The sequence below is a fragment of the Falco peregrinus genome, chromosome 6 (genome assembly GCF_023634155.1).
Source record: "Falco peregrinus isolate bFalPer1 chromosome 6, bFalPer1.pri, whole genome shotgun sequence".
NCBI classification, from domain to species: Eukaryota; Metazoa; Chordata; class Aves; order Falconiformes; family Falconidae; genus Falco; species Falco peregrinus.
The window spans coordinates 71,553,021-71,567,934 of NC_073726.1; the positions used below are offsets into that span (position 1 = coordinate 71,553,021).

The 14,914-nt window shown below is 40.2% G+C and overlaps 1 protein-coding gene across 2 annotated transcripts in view; it reads left to right on the forward strand.

Annotated features, from left to right (window-relative positions):
• The window catches only part of PTPRO (protein tyrosine phosphatase receptor type O), a 155,541-nt gene that overhangs the window by 106,607 nt on the left and 34,020 nt on the right, over positions 1 to 14,914 (forward strand). For both annotated transcript variants that reach the window (XM_055807877.1, XM_055807878.1), the window contains exons 8-12: positions 824 to 944; positions 3,318 to 3,511; positions 5,872 to 5,983; positions 11,440 to 11,591; positions 14,256 to 14,376. In XM_055807877.1, the coding sequence (XP_055663852.1) occupies positions 824 to 944; positions 3,318 to 3,511; positions 5,872 to 5,983; positions 11,440 to 11,591; positions 14,256 to 14,376 (700 nt within the window). The remainder of the gene's footprint in view (positions 1 to 823; positions 945 to 3,317; positions 3,512 to 5,871; positions 5,984 to 11,439; positions 11,592 to 14,255; positions 14,377 to 14,914) is intronic.

The window sequence follows — 14,914 nt, forward strand, 5'->3', positions numbered from 1 at the left end:
TTGCAGTAAACCATCAATGCAAAGGTGGCTGTGATACAGACTTTGGAAAGATTGCAAAAAAAATTAGTAGGAAACATCAGCCTGCAATTCTAGAACAGGTGCATAAAGTCCTTTCCTCAAAGCTGCTCTGTGCATTTGCTGTTAGCTGGCTTTTCAGGAGATAAGACATTTCATAATGTATCAGACCAGGAATCACTTGGTCAGGCATTTTGCCCCTGGCTCTGACTGAAAGCTGGAGTGGCACAGCAGGAATTTTAATGATGATGCTTCAAACCGAAAAGAAAAATCACAATGTCCCTTAGTCAGGTTATGTAGTGCTGTGCAGGGGAGGTGAAAGAGAGTAATTCCTTTCTGGTTTCACCATGAAGTCACTTAACAAATGCATTCACAAAACAGCTTTCCCATAACGCTGCCTTCAGCTCACATAGCTGCAGATGAATCAGATGGCCGATGAAAAGCCTTCAGGGTTTTATTGAAAACACACGGTCTAAATATTCCAGCCTGAATAATATCACCTGAATATGAATAATGTAGCCTGACTATTTCAATAAACTTTGACAGTAGGAGGGAATGGGTCTGCAGGGTGACAGCTGACCTTATGCAGCAAGGCAAGTGTGATTCTGTGAGTCAGATCATTTGTCAAGTCAGTCCCGACCACTTTCACAGTTTTGCCATTTTGGACTTAACGAATGGAGTTTTAGCTGCTGATGCCAGTGTGTTCAGAATCATACCTTCTATAACTGGAGTAGTTCAAGTACAGCCTTATTATTCTTTTAATTAGCCAAGTAAATACTTCATAACCAATGTGTTCTCCTCCTGTTAGGTGAATTCAAGCAGCAGCCTCATTGAAAATCTTGTTCCTGGTGCCCAGTACCAAGTTGTGGTTTACTTGCGGAAAGGACCGTTGGTCGGACCGCCTTCTGATCCTGTTACATTTTCCATTGGTAACCCCTGCATCTACTGTTTGAAAAGTGTTTGTTTTGTTCTTAAATATATCTAGTATATTTATTAAGTCCTAAAGCCTATAATGTAATGAACACTTATTGAGAATATTTTTCTTGTATTGTCTAGCCCATTACTGAGGTGGGGAAAATACTCCTTCTGTGGGAGATAGATATTTCACATTTAAATGTTAAGTTATTGCCAAACCTAAATAGAGAGCAGTTGTGGCCAGGATTCGGACACAGAGTGCCCTGTGAAAGGAACCGTCTTGGACACCTGAGTATATGTTTGTCTCTAGCAGTGCTCGTAGTCATTTAGGGTGGGAGTCACCTCACTTAGGTGTAGCCAGCCTGAGCTGCAGGGGGTCTGTGGTGCGTGGAGAGGTGTGGGCATTTCCTAGAGGTGATTCATTCCCACTGGCTCATGAAGTGCGTAGAACTGCTGTTAGGACATGTGTTGCAAATGTGCTTTATGATGGATGTAGTGTGGCACAGTCCGAGGGCCACAGTGCTAAGAGTCAGAAGAGCTGGCTTATCTCCTGCAGTACTACATGACCATCATCAGCTTCAGTTTATGCCTTGTTTTTCTGGAGTTGTCTGCTTTAAGATTTGAAGATAAGAAGAACCCTCGGAGACAGAGAGTGACCTTTTCAAGAACGTGGTTTTACGGCCAAGAGGCAGAGCTGCTGCCCCCATGACCATAATTCAGGATTCCACCAAGCAGCTAAATAGTCACTTAAGATAAAATTCGGTATCTTTTAGTTTCACTATCATTTATTTTGTTAAGGTTACCACTTTAAAAAAAAAAGTATTAAAAAGAGAAAGGGCAAAGAGGAAGATTCAGTGTGTAGAGTTACATTTGCAGAGAAATATTTAACGTGAGTCACCCAGCTTCTCCTTTTGACAAATAGTCTGCCTTGTGGGAAAGCAGGTAGCTGAAAAATAGAGATCTTCAGTATTTTTCATTCTGCTTCCTCTCTGATGTAGGGGAAAAAGTGAAACAGGAAAACCCCAAAGTTAATCTGTAAAGAGCTGAATCCTTAAAAGAAAGCGAATATGTAGACTAGTGAATATGGTGATAGCCTTTTCATTCTAGGCAATGTCCTTATATATTTTCATAAATCAGTTCTGAATAAAAGAGTATGGTATGTTTTGTAAAGGAAAAGTAGTAAGTAGAAATATATATAGTTTATTAAACTCTATTAATGGACAATTTTTACAAATGCTTTTGATTTTCATTCTCAGTGTAGTTAGTTCAGAAATCTGCAAAATTCTGTTTTCACTTGAGAAAGTAAAATCATGTATTTCCAAAGCAAATAAGTTCCTTTGTTTTCTCCACTTTGTGTGGCCTCACAACCATAAAAGTTTTTTACCAAACCCAAAATGGCAACCAGTTTCTAAGCAAAACATATCATAGGTTTGTTGTTATAAAGAGGATGTTTTTATGCAGTAAAACAACAGTTGTATGAGTTTTCATTTCAGAACAAGATACTGAACTTTATATTAAAGTAGTAGAACTGCAAAGCAAACTGTTCTGTAGAACTATCAGTGGTGCTTAATGAATGAAACGGAAATAAGATAAAATATACTTTTAAAAAGTATTCAATTCTCCCCATATTTATCCTAAGCCTCACTTTCACTGGGTATTAACACTTTAGAGAAAGCAAAGAAAAGATGTGGTAAATGATTTATGAAGGCAAAGACAATCATGTGCTAACATGGGCTGAAGTAATCTGGGTGCCGGTCTTGGCTCTGACCCAGTGTGCAATAGCTGGGGCTCTGCAACTCTTGCAAATGTTAGCAAAGTACTTATTTAAGTAGCCTTAGTTAAGTCATGAGGAATAATTGCTTTCCAGACTAGTAAGGGATGCAGAAGTTGACCCTTATGTGACATTTTTCAAATCACTTGACGACTTCATCATCTGCGAGACAAGAATAGCAATACACGACAGCACCTTTAGGTTCCCCAGGGAAGGAGGGCTAGACATAAGAACTGTTCTTTCTCATAGTCTTCATCTTCCAAAGTGTTATGGCTTTTGATGCTTTGTTTTTGAGCCACTTGTAATAACTCCTAAACATCCTGATTTTCAGAGTAGAATGGAGCCCTCCATTTATGAAAAAGCAAGCCCTGTACTTTATCTCAAGCTAAGCAGCCAACACCAGTAGCCTGTAGTCATTTCTGAAAAAGTAGACTTAACAAACTGGAGAACAAATGGTGAAAAAATGGTATTCAACTGCTTGTGACAAGAAAACTCTTGGGAATTAAAGTCGGGAACAAACCAGAAACAGGTAGAACTTGTTTCAGGAAAGGTGGTGTTTTAAAATGAAGTGTAACTGATAACCCACACATTGCTAACCACAATTTCTGGTTTATAGTGCCCACTGGAATAAAGGATCTGACGCTTTACCCTTTGGGACCTACTGCTGTTGTTTTGAGCTGGAACAGACCTTTCCTTGGGGTGTTCAGGAAATACGTTGTAGAAATGTTTTACTTCAACCCATCAACGATGACCTCCGAGTGGACAACCTACTATGAAATAGCAGCAACTGTCTCCTTAACTGCCTCTGTGGTAAAGTGACCATTGCTGACTATTGCTTTCCCAAGCCTGTGTGGCCCTGGCACCTTGTGACATTTCTTTGCCCAGCTTTTCCCCCATGAATGTGTATATATGCCTTTAAGCCTGGCACATTTTTTCAGGCAAAGTAGAGAAGATGGCCAGGATGCTAGAGGCATTTTCTGTTCTAAAGTAAGGGAATGCCAGCTGAACCATGCTAAATTTTAAGCAGAGCAATGAGATAGATAGGAGATGAGCCTCTTTTTTTGATGACAAATGGGCATGTTCAGCAAGTCCAGAGGCAGCTTCAGTTTGTGGGTCAGTTTGTCAGTCAAGGCTTTAAAAATGCCATCATCTCCTCAGGGGGAGTAGTCTAAAGCCTTATCTACATAATTAATACTGATAATATGCATTTGGGGCTTGCAGGCTAGTCTTGCAGTGTGCCATCTGGAAGGCTTAGCTGCAGAGATGCTTTTGTGACTTATGCCAAGATTTCAACTGGGTGGAGACTGGTCTTTAGAAGAACACACTTACATGTGTACGCTCGTGCATGTTGCAGAAATCAAGTGAAATTCTCCTCCTCTTTTCCCTTAGTTCCTAGAGGAGGTGAGCAGATTTTATTCAGGCTTCACTGTAGCACAAGACAGCAAGCAATTTTAGAGGAAATTAGTTGTTCAGAAAGTTGTGAGTATGCAAAAAGGATAGCAATAACTTTTGCTGCTTATGATAGCCACAGTGATTTACCGTAATTGATTTGCATAATACCATTTGTGGAGTCATTTTGGCTACAGCAGCTTAACTGTAATTGGGTACGTGACTGTAAATCTAGCATATAAATCTCCAGGGAAATTAAAACCAAAAAAATAACTTAGCAAATGAGTAATTAATAACTTGTAATCATGACTCAGCACAATTAGATTAATACCCGAGTTAATGTGGTTCAGTAGAAAATGAGATGATATCGTCCCTTAAGGTTGCAAATCCTGCTCAAGGAAGCCAAGTTGGAATTTCTGTGTCTGAATTTCAGTCTGAAATGTGACACTGCTATATCACAGCTAAAATGGACATTTCTTAAAGAATAATTTCAAAAAGTAAGCCTGAATTAGAATGAGTCTCTACCTGTTCTTCTGTTACAGCATTTAACATACAGGTAGGTAAGGGTGGACTTTTGTTTGGGTTCCCTAGCGGTGCTCCAGAATCCCACCGAGTGCCGCAGATTTCCCTATGATCTACTGACACCTGTGAGTGGTGTATTCTGGGGCAACAGTGTCAAACCCAGTGAGAACACAAGGGAATAAAAAAATCAAGCTATCTGACAGCTTAGATAAAAAATTACTTCCTGAAGAGTTATCACTTGGTAAGAAACTTTGGCACTGAATTTGCCCTTTAACACTGTTTAGTTACTTCATGCTTTTTGTGCTCTGTATCTTATTTTAAAATTGTCAAAGCAATGTTGGTATAATGTTATACCAAGTGCGTGTCAGAAGAAGCCCAAGCATCTTCAAGGTTTTGGTGTTAATTGGATACAATTTTTTCTAAAAAGCATAAAAAGTATAGTTCACAAACCCTATATTTGGATTGCCTTGAAGTATCTGTGGGGGAAAAAGGCCACTGCAAACAGCAGAGATACATAAACCCAGCAGTTTCTAATTTGTTGAAAATTTTCATTATTTCTAATTTGTTTTTATTTTGAATTTTAAAAATATCATGAAGCTTTTCATTTAATCACGAAATGAAACATTTGAAGCTTTTGGTGCTGGCAGTTTGAATTTAACTTAAGTATTACGTATGATATTATAATATAAAATGTATTCCATTTTATACTTCATTTGTATCTCATTTTTATTTATATATATAATTTATGTCTCATAAGTCATTTATGTTTCATTCATATTTCATTTATAATAAATGATAATACCAAATGAAATACACTTTGAAAATTGGAAAAAAATAAGTCTTTTGAAGTGACAATATCCGAGTCAAAAGCATTTCTAATTTATCCTCAAACCCTGTTTAATTGAGATAGGAAAGCCTACATTTTCCAGTTAAATATTCTGCCTTCATCAAATCAGAATTTTGTGATGAAAGATTGCTCTGGGGGAATCGTTCTCACTGCTGTGGAAGTCACTGGGTGGTTCCTGTGGCGGGTGAGACCTGGGACCACCTAGATGTGGCTGTGAGCAGCAGAGCCATCACAACCGTGTTCGCTCCCACGGCATGGAGTTTTGAATCAATTCAAACACCAAATTTCAGAGATTTCCACTGGAGTGAGAAATGGGAGCTCAGTAAGATGAGTGTGGACACTAGATTTTGCAAATATTGTTGGGACGGTGAATTTTCTCCTGAGCTGCTGTTTGTTTTTTGTCGCTTTACAGAGAGTCGCTAACCTGCTGCCTGCTTGGTATTACAATTTCCGGGTCACCATGGTGACTTGGGGGGACCCAGAGCTGAGCTGCTGTGACAGTTCCACCATCAGCTTCATAACAGGTAAGCAGCCATCTGAAAAGACTGTGGAAATGTTCCCAGGAGCAGATGCGCTGAGAAAGTCTGACTTGGGTGTTGTGTTTCACCAGCAGATACTTGCAAGTTAGGATATGTAACAGCTAACTGGGGGGGTGGGGGGATTAATTTTTAATTTATTTTTTTTTTAAGGAAAGCTCTGAGGACAGCTTTTAATAAATATATATAATTTTCCGATGCAAAGCACAGTTCTTGATTTCCTTGTTCCAGTCCTCCATCAGCTGAGTGCATGGCTCCAGTGTGGGCCGGTGATCCTGCTCATCTTCTACAACACCATATGATTTACACATTGAGAAATGAATGTGTAGCTAAGTAAACCTAAATTCTTAGGTTTGCTAGTATTAAGAAACATTTTTCCTTATATTTGCAATATTTCCAAATGCTTTTTCCTCCTCCGTCCCCCTCCCAGTAATCCACAGATCAGAGCATGGCTTGTGTGGCACCCTAACAGGGAGTTATGCACTGCTAGGCAGACTGAGGCAGGTACTATGCTCGGGAGCACGTTATTCTTGCCCTCCAGCTTTTCTTTTTCTGCTGGGTGTTTTTCACTTGCAAGGAGAGAAGGGTGCTCCTGTGATCAAGGCATTGCACCCATGCTGGCTAAATTAGCCTTGGGAAACTGTGGCGTTGGCAAGTCATTTGTAATCTGGATTCTAAAACTGCAGCAAATTGATATAACCATGTGGATTGCCCTCTTGCAGTTGGCACGAGCCGTGCATTTAACACACTCCATTGTCTCGTGTCAGATTCTTTGGTTTTGAATCTTCAGTATGTCAAACAGATCAGCCATAGAGGGATTAGCATATAAGAGGTCCTGTTAGGGCCTTGCCATGTTTTCCTAGCATCCATGAGGGTTGAGTCAAAGTTCCCTATTGCATCATTTTGCTTTTGTGCACCACTGTTTAGTTCATCTTGCAGAAGTATAGGTGATATAATTCAGATGCGCCATGAGAGGAATTAAAGTATGAGTTGCTCTTCTTTTCCATCTGTAGAAAACAAATTATGAGGAAAATCAGCCTACAAGGTCCCAGCCACTCCCTCCAAAGGAGATACTAGCTTAGTTCCAGATTTTGTGTTTGGTGAGAGGCTAAGAGGATGTAACTGAGGAAGAAACTGAATAAGACCCATTTGTAATGATGACGAATAGTGCCTGTGCCTGACAGGGCCACAACAGAGTAGTTATCAGTCAGTTAAGTCCTAGCTCCACTGAAGTCTCCAGAAACCCTCCTATCCTGAGATAATCTGATACCAAGTTTAACTGCTGACAAACCCTGGCACTTCTGTAGTGTATCAGAAACCCATAGCACCCACCGGAGTCCCATGAAGGGTCTTCAGGGATATTCATTGTCCTTTGGCATCAACATTTCTGTAGCACTATAAGGAAGCAATTTTCCAGCTGGTTGGTTGCTATATCAGGGGAAAAATGTCTTTTTCAGCTGATTTGGGTACCTGATTCAGCGTTTTAGAGTGGAATGTTCCAGTGGGACCATCACACTTCAATATTGTCTCTCCAGAAACCTTCAGCAGAAATGCAGGAGATTAAGGCTGTTCTAAAGTATTAGCTGTAATAGGGATAAGTCTGGATCTCTGTGTGGTGAAAGTAAACACTGTTACTGCTATTAGATGAAAAGTGGATCAGCTCCTTAACTAGCAGATGCAAACAAAATCAGAAATGGATGGATCCCTTAGACAACATCATCCATTTATGACTGGAAAAACCTCCCTTCAAAATGATCTTAGGTGAAAATATCCAGAAAATATCCAATGGGAAAATTGTGTCAGTGCTTAATTCCTCATTCCTCATATTGTCAATGGTTTATCTTTTGCTTTTGATCTGAATTTTTCTAGTTTTAATATCCAGTCCGTAATTCTTGTTAACTTTTCTCTTATTGATTGAAGAGACACCAAGCTTTTTTAATTTCACTCTTTTCTGTTAATAAGTTGCTTCCATTGAATGCTTCAGGTGCTCTCACTGTAAGCCATTTTCTCATGTTATTTTTCCCCCAACTCTGCCTCTCTTATTTTTACTGTCTTTACCAAAGTATGTGGTAACTGAAAGTGTAATACCAGCCTGCTGAATACTCCTACAGAGGCAAAATCAGCTCCCTATTCAGTGCTCTTCTGTTTGTGCATCTAGATGATTGCATTTGCTATGGCATCACAATGGAGATCTGTGTTCATTTGTGTTAGAAGCCATGGAATAGACATAATTTATCATTTGAGAAGTGTTGTCTACGTTTTTTTTCCTAAAGACTCAACTTGCACCTGGTACTTTGAAATATATTTTGCTTGAGCAAGCCCAGCGTAGGGACCAATAATTCAAATCACAACCCTGTCCAAATCTTCCACCTCTCTGCCGTTTGCCATGTTACTTGCATGGTTTGTCAGCAGTGCTTTTACTTCCAGAGTATTGATGAAAATGTTGAATAGCAGTGAGCCAGATCACAGCATTTTGAGGGAAGAGACCTAACAAAGAAATCTGATTGGATCGAATTACAAGCACTTATCAATAGATGGTCACCACTGCATGTGAGCATTAAATACACTCTGGTCTTCTGATTGCCTTATTAGTTGCAATCTCTTCAGCTCTGTCCAGGGACAGCTCTTGGGCTAACTTGCTAGAAAGTGGCATGCCAATTTTTCATGTCTGCAGGTTTGAAATGTTTGTCCCCAGTAGATGATGCCTTTTCACTCTTTCAAGTTACCAGGGGACTGCAGAGTTCTTTATCACCCTCAGCCTCTTTCTTTCCAGAGAGGAAACAGATGGTTTTATGAAGCACTCGGTCCCATTTTGCATCACTCTGAACAATGTTACCTCCCTTGCATAGGTTGCCAGGAAATAAAACAAACAAACAAACAAAAAACCCACACCAAAAAGCCCTAAATTTTGAAGTACTAGAACGAAGGTATTGTAGTCTTCTTGACAGTGCACCATCTGTCAGTTCTTCTGTGTATAAGTGGAAAGCTAACCTCTGCACCTGGAACATAAGCCCGATTTTTTAAAAACAAAGCAGAAGGATCATCTGGGAGTTCGGGACCGCACCTTGCAGAAAGCTCAGAGCAGACAAGCCATTTCCCTAATGCAGGATTCCATGCTCATGGGGAGTCTATAGCAAGGCTGGGGCTTTACTGACCTGCAGTACCTGGAATTAAAAAGGTATTACAAGAGACCAGATGATGTACAGCTCTCTCCCTTAACAGCTGGTCGGATGTTCCCAGGAGAGTGGGGGAGATTTGGGAGATCCCAGAGACTTATCAGAAACAGCATTTCTTCTCTCAGACTCTTGCATCAACAGTTGCATGCTGTTGTTATAACGCAGAGAGATTGTGGCCCTGCCAGTGTTGCTGTGGTGACTAATGGGTTTTTAATGCCATCTGCTGTAAACAGCTGGATTTAAAGCAATCATAAGCAAGGGCACTTTAGACCACCAACATTTTATTTTTCAATGAGAATTCTTTTAGCTTTAGAGAAGCAAAAAGAGTAAGAAAGACAGACTCTTGGTGTTGGAGAGCACTGCCACATCTGTCTGTTGGTCCCGTGGATGCCTTCAGCTGTTACTTTGGGCCAGGTCAGCAACGGGATGCCATTTCTTACAGTCTCTCTGTGACACTCAGTTCCCCGTGGAACATGTGGTGCTGGGGGAGTGGGTCACACGAGCCCTGGCCTCGTAGTCTTGTTTCATACATCCTGGACATTCATTGCCAGATACCTAAAGCAAACGGGTGTATGAAAGTTAAGAGGGAAAAGCATGTCATCAATAATTAAGTATAGGAGGAAATTATTATTATTATTGCATAAGATTCATGCCAGTTGTGACATTAAATTGGAAGGAATACACAGTCCTTGTGCAGGGATGGACTGGGAACTATAGAAATTAAAAGAAGCATTATTTGAAAGATTTTATATTAAATAAGGTTGCTTCCTCTCAACAACATAAAAGGACATTTTCAAGATAAATTTGAGAGAATAGTCGCACTAAACTTTTCTAGATGGCTCTAAACTGTCTGTGCATTGTATCCACCGCCTTCCTCAGTGATTGCTTCAGCAAATCTCTTCCTTAATCCAGAATGTGTCTTAGAATCTTTCGTGAAAGCAGCAGTGACATCTTGTGGCCCTTTCCAACAGACCCGAGCTCCTGCTCCCGCCTGCGTTTGTCGGGGCTGCTGGCGCCCCTGGGTGCGCAGGGCGCCCGGGCTGTGCTGGGAAGGGGCCTCCGGCCAGGCAGCATTTGCACGGACTCGCTGGACCCAGCGGGGCTTGTGCAAGGGTAGACCAGTCAGTCCACGTTATTTTTTTTCCCTGCAGTACTCCTAAAGAATCTGCCAAGCACGCAGATTTGTACACTTCCCCGTTTTATCCGGGTTATCCCACTGATACCGGTTTGAAGGGATTATGATCTCTGCCTATCACTGACTTTCACTTTTGGGTCTCCATCAGTTTTAACTTAGATCCTAACGGGGGACCTGCACGTCCGAATTAGGCAATCGAGGTAAGCTGAGCAGCTCTACTGCCTCTGCAGTTAACAGAGAGGCACCTCCAAGAGGTAATTCTCATCTTAAATTGCTATTTTAGGAGGAGATGAGTTGCTTTGGAGGTTGCTCTCTTTCTTCTTGGCTGCACAGAGAGCCAAGGACTTGGTGGCAGCTCCAGCATGAGACAAGCCGTCAAACAGGCTGATGGGGCTGCGGTGGGACAGCGAGCTGTGCAGCGCAGGGCACAGTGCTAGGCAGGAGCTGGGTATGTGGAGGAAGAGGAGGGACAACAGCTGCTTCACCTAATACCTAATAGTGTAGCTATCATATGCCTGTAGATGAGACATTTGTTGTTTAGGGTGCAGTCAGCTGATGGCTGCCTTCTGCAGGGGTGGGACTTTCACCCTGGGAACAAAGGTGGCCATAACTTTTCATGCAAAAAGATGTTCTTTGGAAAACTGCAGGCTTGGGGGCTTTTCCTCCTAGGAAGATGCAAGCTCAGTGAAGAGAAGATACTTTTTTCCTGTGGAAAAGCCATCCAAATTATTCAGTGTGGAAATTCTTGATTTCTCACTGATTGTCATTTCTTTTCAGCGCTATAACACGGTGAAGCAATATCTGAGGCTTTTAACTTGACTTGTTAATTCCATTTGTAAATGTTGACTCAAAAATTATTTGTATCAGCCAGTAGCTTTGTGATAATTTAAAAGAAACCCATACAACTAAAATATTGAAAACAAAAATGTATTTTTCTTCTGCGTATCTCCCAGGTTAAATGCTGGTTTTCATTTCTTTCAGCTAGCACTCAGGTGCAGACACTTGTACTAATATTTTTCTGCTATCTTTGTGATGCTTTCTTCCAAATAGTATCCTTTGAAAGACATGTATTACTGGATTTGGTAATCAACTGTGTTAGGCAAGTCTGTAATACACTTTCCTTCTTCCTTCAGCACCAGTGGCACCCGAGATTACCTCTGTAGAATATTATAACCACCTTTTGTATGTCACCTGGACCTATGGAGGAGATGGTACTGACCTTTCTCATTCCAGGATGTTACATTGGATGGTCATTGCAGAAGGAAAGAAAAAAATCAAGAAGAGTGTAAGTATGAGTGAGGAAGGTGTTACTCTTGTTAGGTTGGATTTTTTTGCTGAGTTGATAAATTTGTACTACAAAGTTTAAGCAAGTTCATTAAGACTGACAGAAGCCTGATGAGGTAAAGTTGCTTCACAGTGTTAGCGGGCATTTCTAATGCTCAGGCTCTCAAAACAGCCCATGGACAAAATGATTCTGTGGTGATCCAGCACAAGTGTAAGAAGTTAGAAGTAGCTTACAAAGTTCTGAGCTGCAGACAGTAAAACATGAGTATTTTTTAGTGAACAATTTCCAATTGGTCTTTTCAATTTCTATCTATTAATAGGCAGACTAATGGCTGCATTATTTTAGGTCATTCAGACCATTCTATTTCCTGACTTTATCTAACAGACTTCCCTACAAATTACATTGTTTTCATTTTCTGTTAGAGTACAAGTTCCACTGTAACTGATGGGTTGAGTACTTCACCCAGAATGTGTGCACTTAGAAAACTTGCCAGATGTTAAGATGCATTCCTAGCACATTCTCTTGAACTTTTCCAGCATATTTAAAAATCACTTAGAAAAAGAAATCTGGGGTTTCCAGTTATGGATTAAAGTCATGCTGCTGCAGGATACTGAGATGCATGTTTAATCTGAAGCAAAAGAGCAGCCCCTGGACATCCAGTGAATAGTGGTTGAACTAGCAGTGGAGCACTGCAGGGCAGGAACATATATGGCCAGCGGTGTAGCTTCATACAACTTGTGGCCTGTGACTGTCTTCTACACCACTACTGATCTTTCGATCCTTGACAGGGAGAAAGTGTCTGATCTTTTTCAAGGGAAAGGTTTCCCTTCTACAACTGAAGGCTCAGCAGGTGCTGAACGGGAATTGTTTTTTCAGCATAAGTGCAAATTCTTCAGCAGTTTCCATTTGGATTTATATGGAGCACACTGGCTTTCATTGGATTCCTAGCGGCTGCAGGAGTGCACCCATCTGGAGCTTGTAGCAGCATGAATCTAATTACATGATTAGTAAAACTGTTCAAAAACATGACCTTTCTGAACAGCAGGAACTTCCAATATTTGGATCTTTGTTTCAAATGAGGAAGAAAACTCCACATTTTAATTTTTTTAATTATTACAAATAAAATATTCTAACAATTGAATTCTTAAAAAATTGCGCTGTGATATCCCTCTCCTCTCTTTCTTCCAAAAGTCATGTTCTGTGTAAGGTTATTATTCTTCCAGGGAAAATCTGATTTGTGTGCCATTCAACTTCACTGAATGTGAAAATCTCAAATTAAATAAATATAAAATAGACATTGAATAGGAAACTAAGTTAAAAAGAATATTGCATATGTAATTTTAGATTACTCAAAAAATTAAAATAGAGACTATTCACAGTAGAGTATATTACTATATTATATTATTATAGAGAGTATTCACAGTAGAGCAAATAAAACTTCAAAGCTTTAGGAATGTTCTTAGAAATGTTTGTCTTTATATTATTTTCAGGACAAGGGAACCCAGAAAGTATTCTTTAGGAAATTCCTGCAACAACCTACTTCTGGCTTTTATGGTCCTTCTCACATTTGTAAATATGGGTACACACTTGCAGGCATCAGGGTATATCTGTTCTTCTAAGCTCTGTTAGTCACTTCCAGAAATTGTTTCCTTTAAAAATCTTACTATATTGTAATGTCTTTATCTGATTTATTAAGATTGCTATTATGGTTGTTTTTCTTGAGCAATTATTACAATAAATAGGTAACACTATCAGGCAATGATGACTTTTTCTTCCTGCTATGTGTGTACTTCCCAAGACTCTGTAGAAGTTGGTCAGTTTGTAGAGAAGCGATGAAAATAACGTGCATAGTCCTGTTAGTCTTTATTCAGAACTGTCTGTTTCTCTTGGAACCAAAAACTTCAGCCTGAAAATTAAGTGACTATGAAAACCAGCATGCGATTCCTGAATGTGCCCTTTGTAGATAGTCTACAAGTGCTCTGAAAGCAGTCTGTTGCAGTATCTGAGTTCTGCGTCCTTCTCCATGACCCTGGAGAAATGGGGAGCTTACTTCCAAAATAACAGGAAGAATTTATTCAGTCATTTGAAGCTCAGCTCAGTTTTGGATCATATCTGGTTTCAAACTCGCAGATGACAGAAGTCAGGCCCTGAGATCTATTGTCAAGTCGACAGGTACCCAGGTAGGTGTTAGATTTGCCCAGCTGGATTCAATATGCAGGTTCTTAGGACATGTGAAGGCTTGCCTATATGTGTCTTGTGTACTCTTCTTAGAGATATCTGACCTGATTTAAATTCCTATAAAATTGCAATGGACTCAAATCCATGGCTTGTTCAGCATTTTGCACAACTTGAAAAATCTAGATGCAAGAGTATTCTCATTCATGTGAGGGAGATTTTAGTTTCTCCTTAATTTTTCACTGCTGGCATAGAAAATACAGCCTAAGACTGTCTTCTTTTTACATTGTGATATTCTGCCGAGTGTTATGGCTTTCTACAGTTGGTGTCAGTGTGAACTGGTTCATGTAACAAGTCTACAGTATGCAGAAGACATCTGCTGTGATGCACAGAACTTTCTTTGTAGTATATTATGTGACCTGATTGATTTTACAAGAAAGATGTATGGTTTGCATCATATTTTTAACAGTTGGTGTCTAATTACTGTAGGTAACACGCAATGTGATGACTGCAGTGTTGAGCTTGCCTCCGGGGGACATTTACAACCTTTCAGTGACTGCTTGTACTGAAAGAGGCAGCAATACTTCCCTGCCTCAGCTTGTGAAATTGGGTAAGAAGTGCTTGTAAATTATAAAGTCATTCCTTCTCTCATTTGACTGTAAGAGTAACTCTCTCAGCAGATTCAGCATCTTATTTCAGAGCTATGTACCTGTGAACACATTTCTTTTGCAAAGCTGTAATTTTCAACTCACCTCGCTGTGAAGATTGTCTCATTCCTGTATGTGAAGCTGATCTCCTAGAATAGTATTATTCAAGAAGAGCAAGAGTGGCAGAATTTGACTGTGAGTGGAAGCAGAAGAGTGGAAATTGCTTAGTGCCTCACTGGGAGAACAACTCTGCTTCCATAGTTACTTCCCTAAGGTCTTGAACACAGATGGGTTTTGGGAACAGAGACTCAAGCTCCACAGATAAACTTTTCAGTACAAAGCAGAGCCTTCCTTGCTTCTGACAAGCCTATTTCTGGGTCTGCGCTCTGCCACCTGGTCTGGTCTCCTGTCGTCCATCCTCTCTCCCTGGATATCTCTATAATCTTCCAACACCAAAAATGTATCCTTAAATACATACCAATGACAGTGCTCTTTATGAAA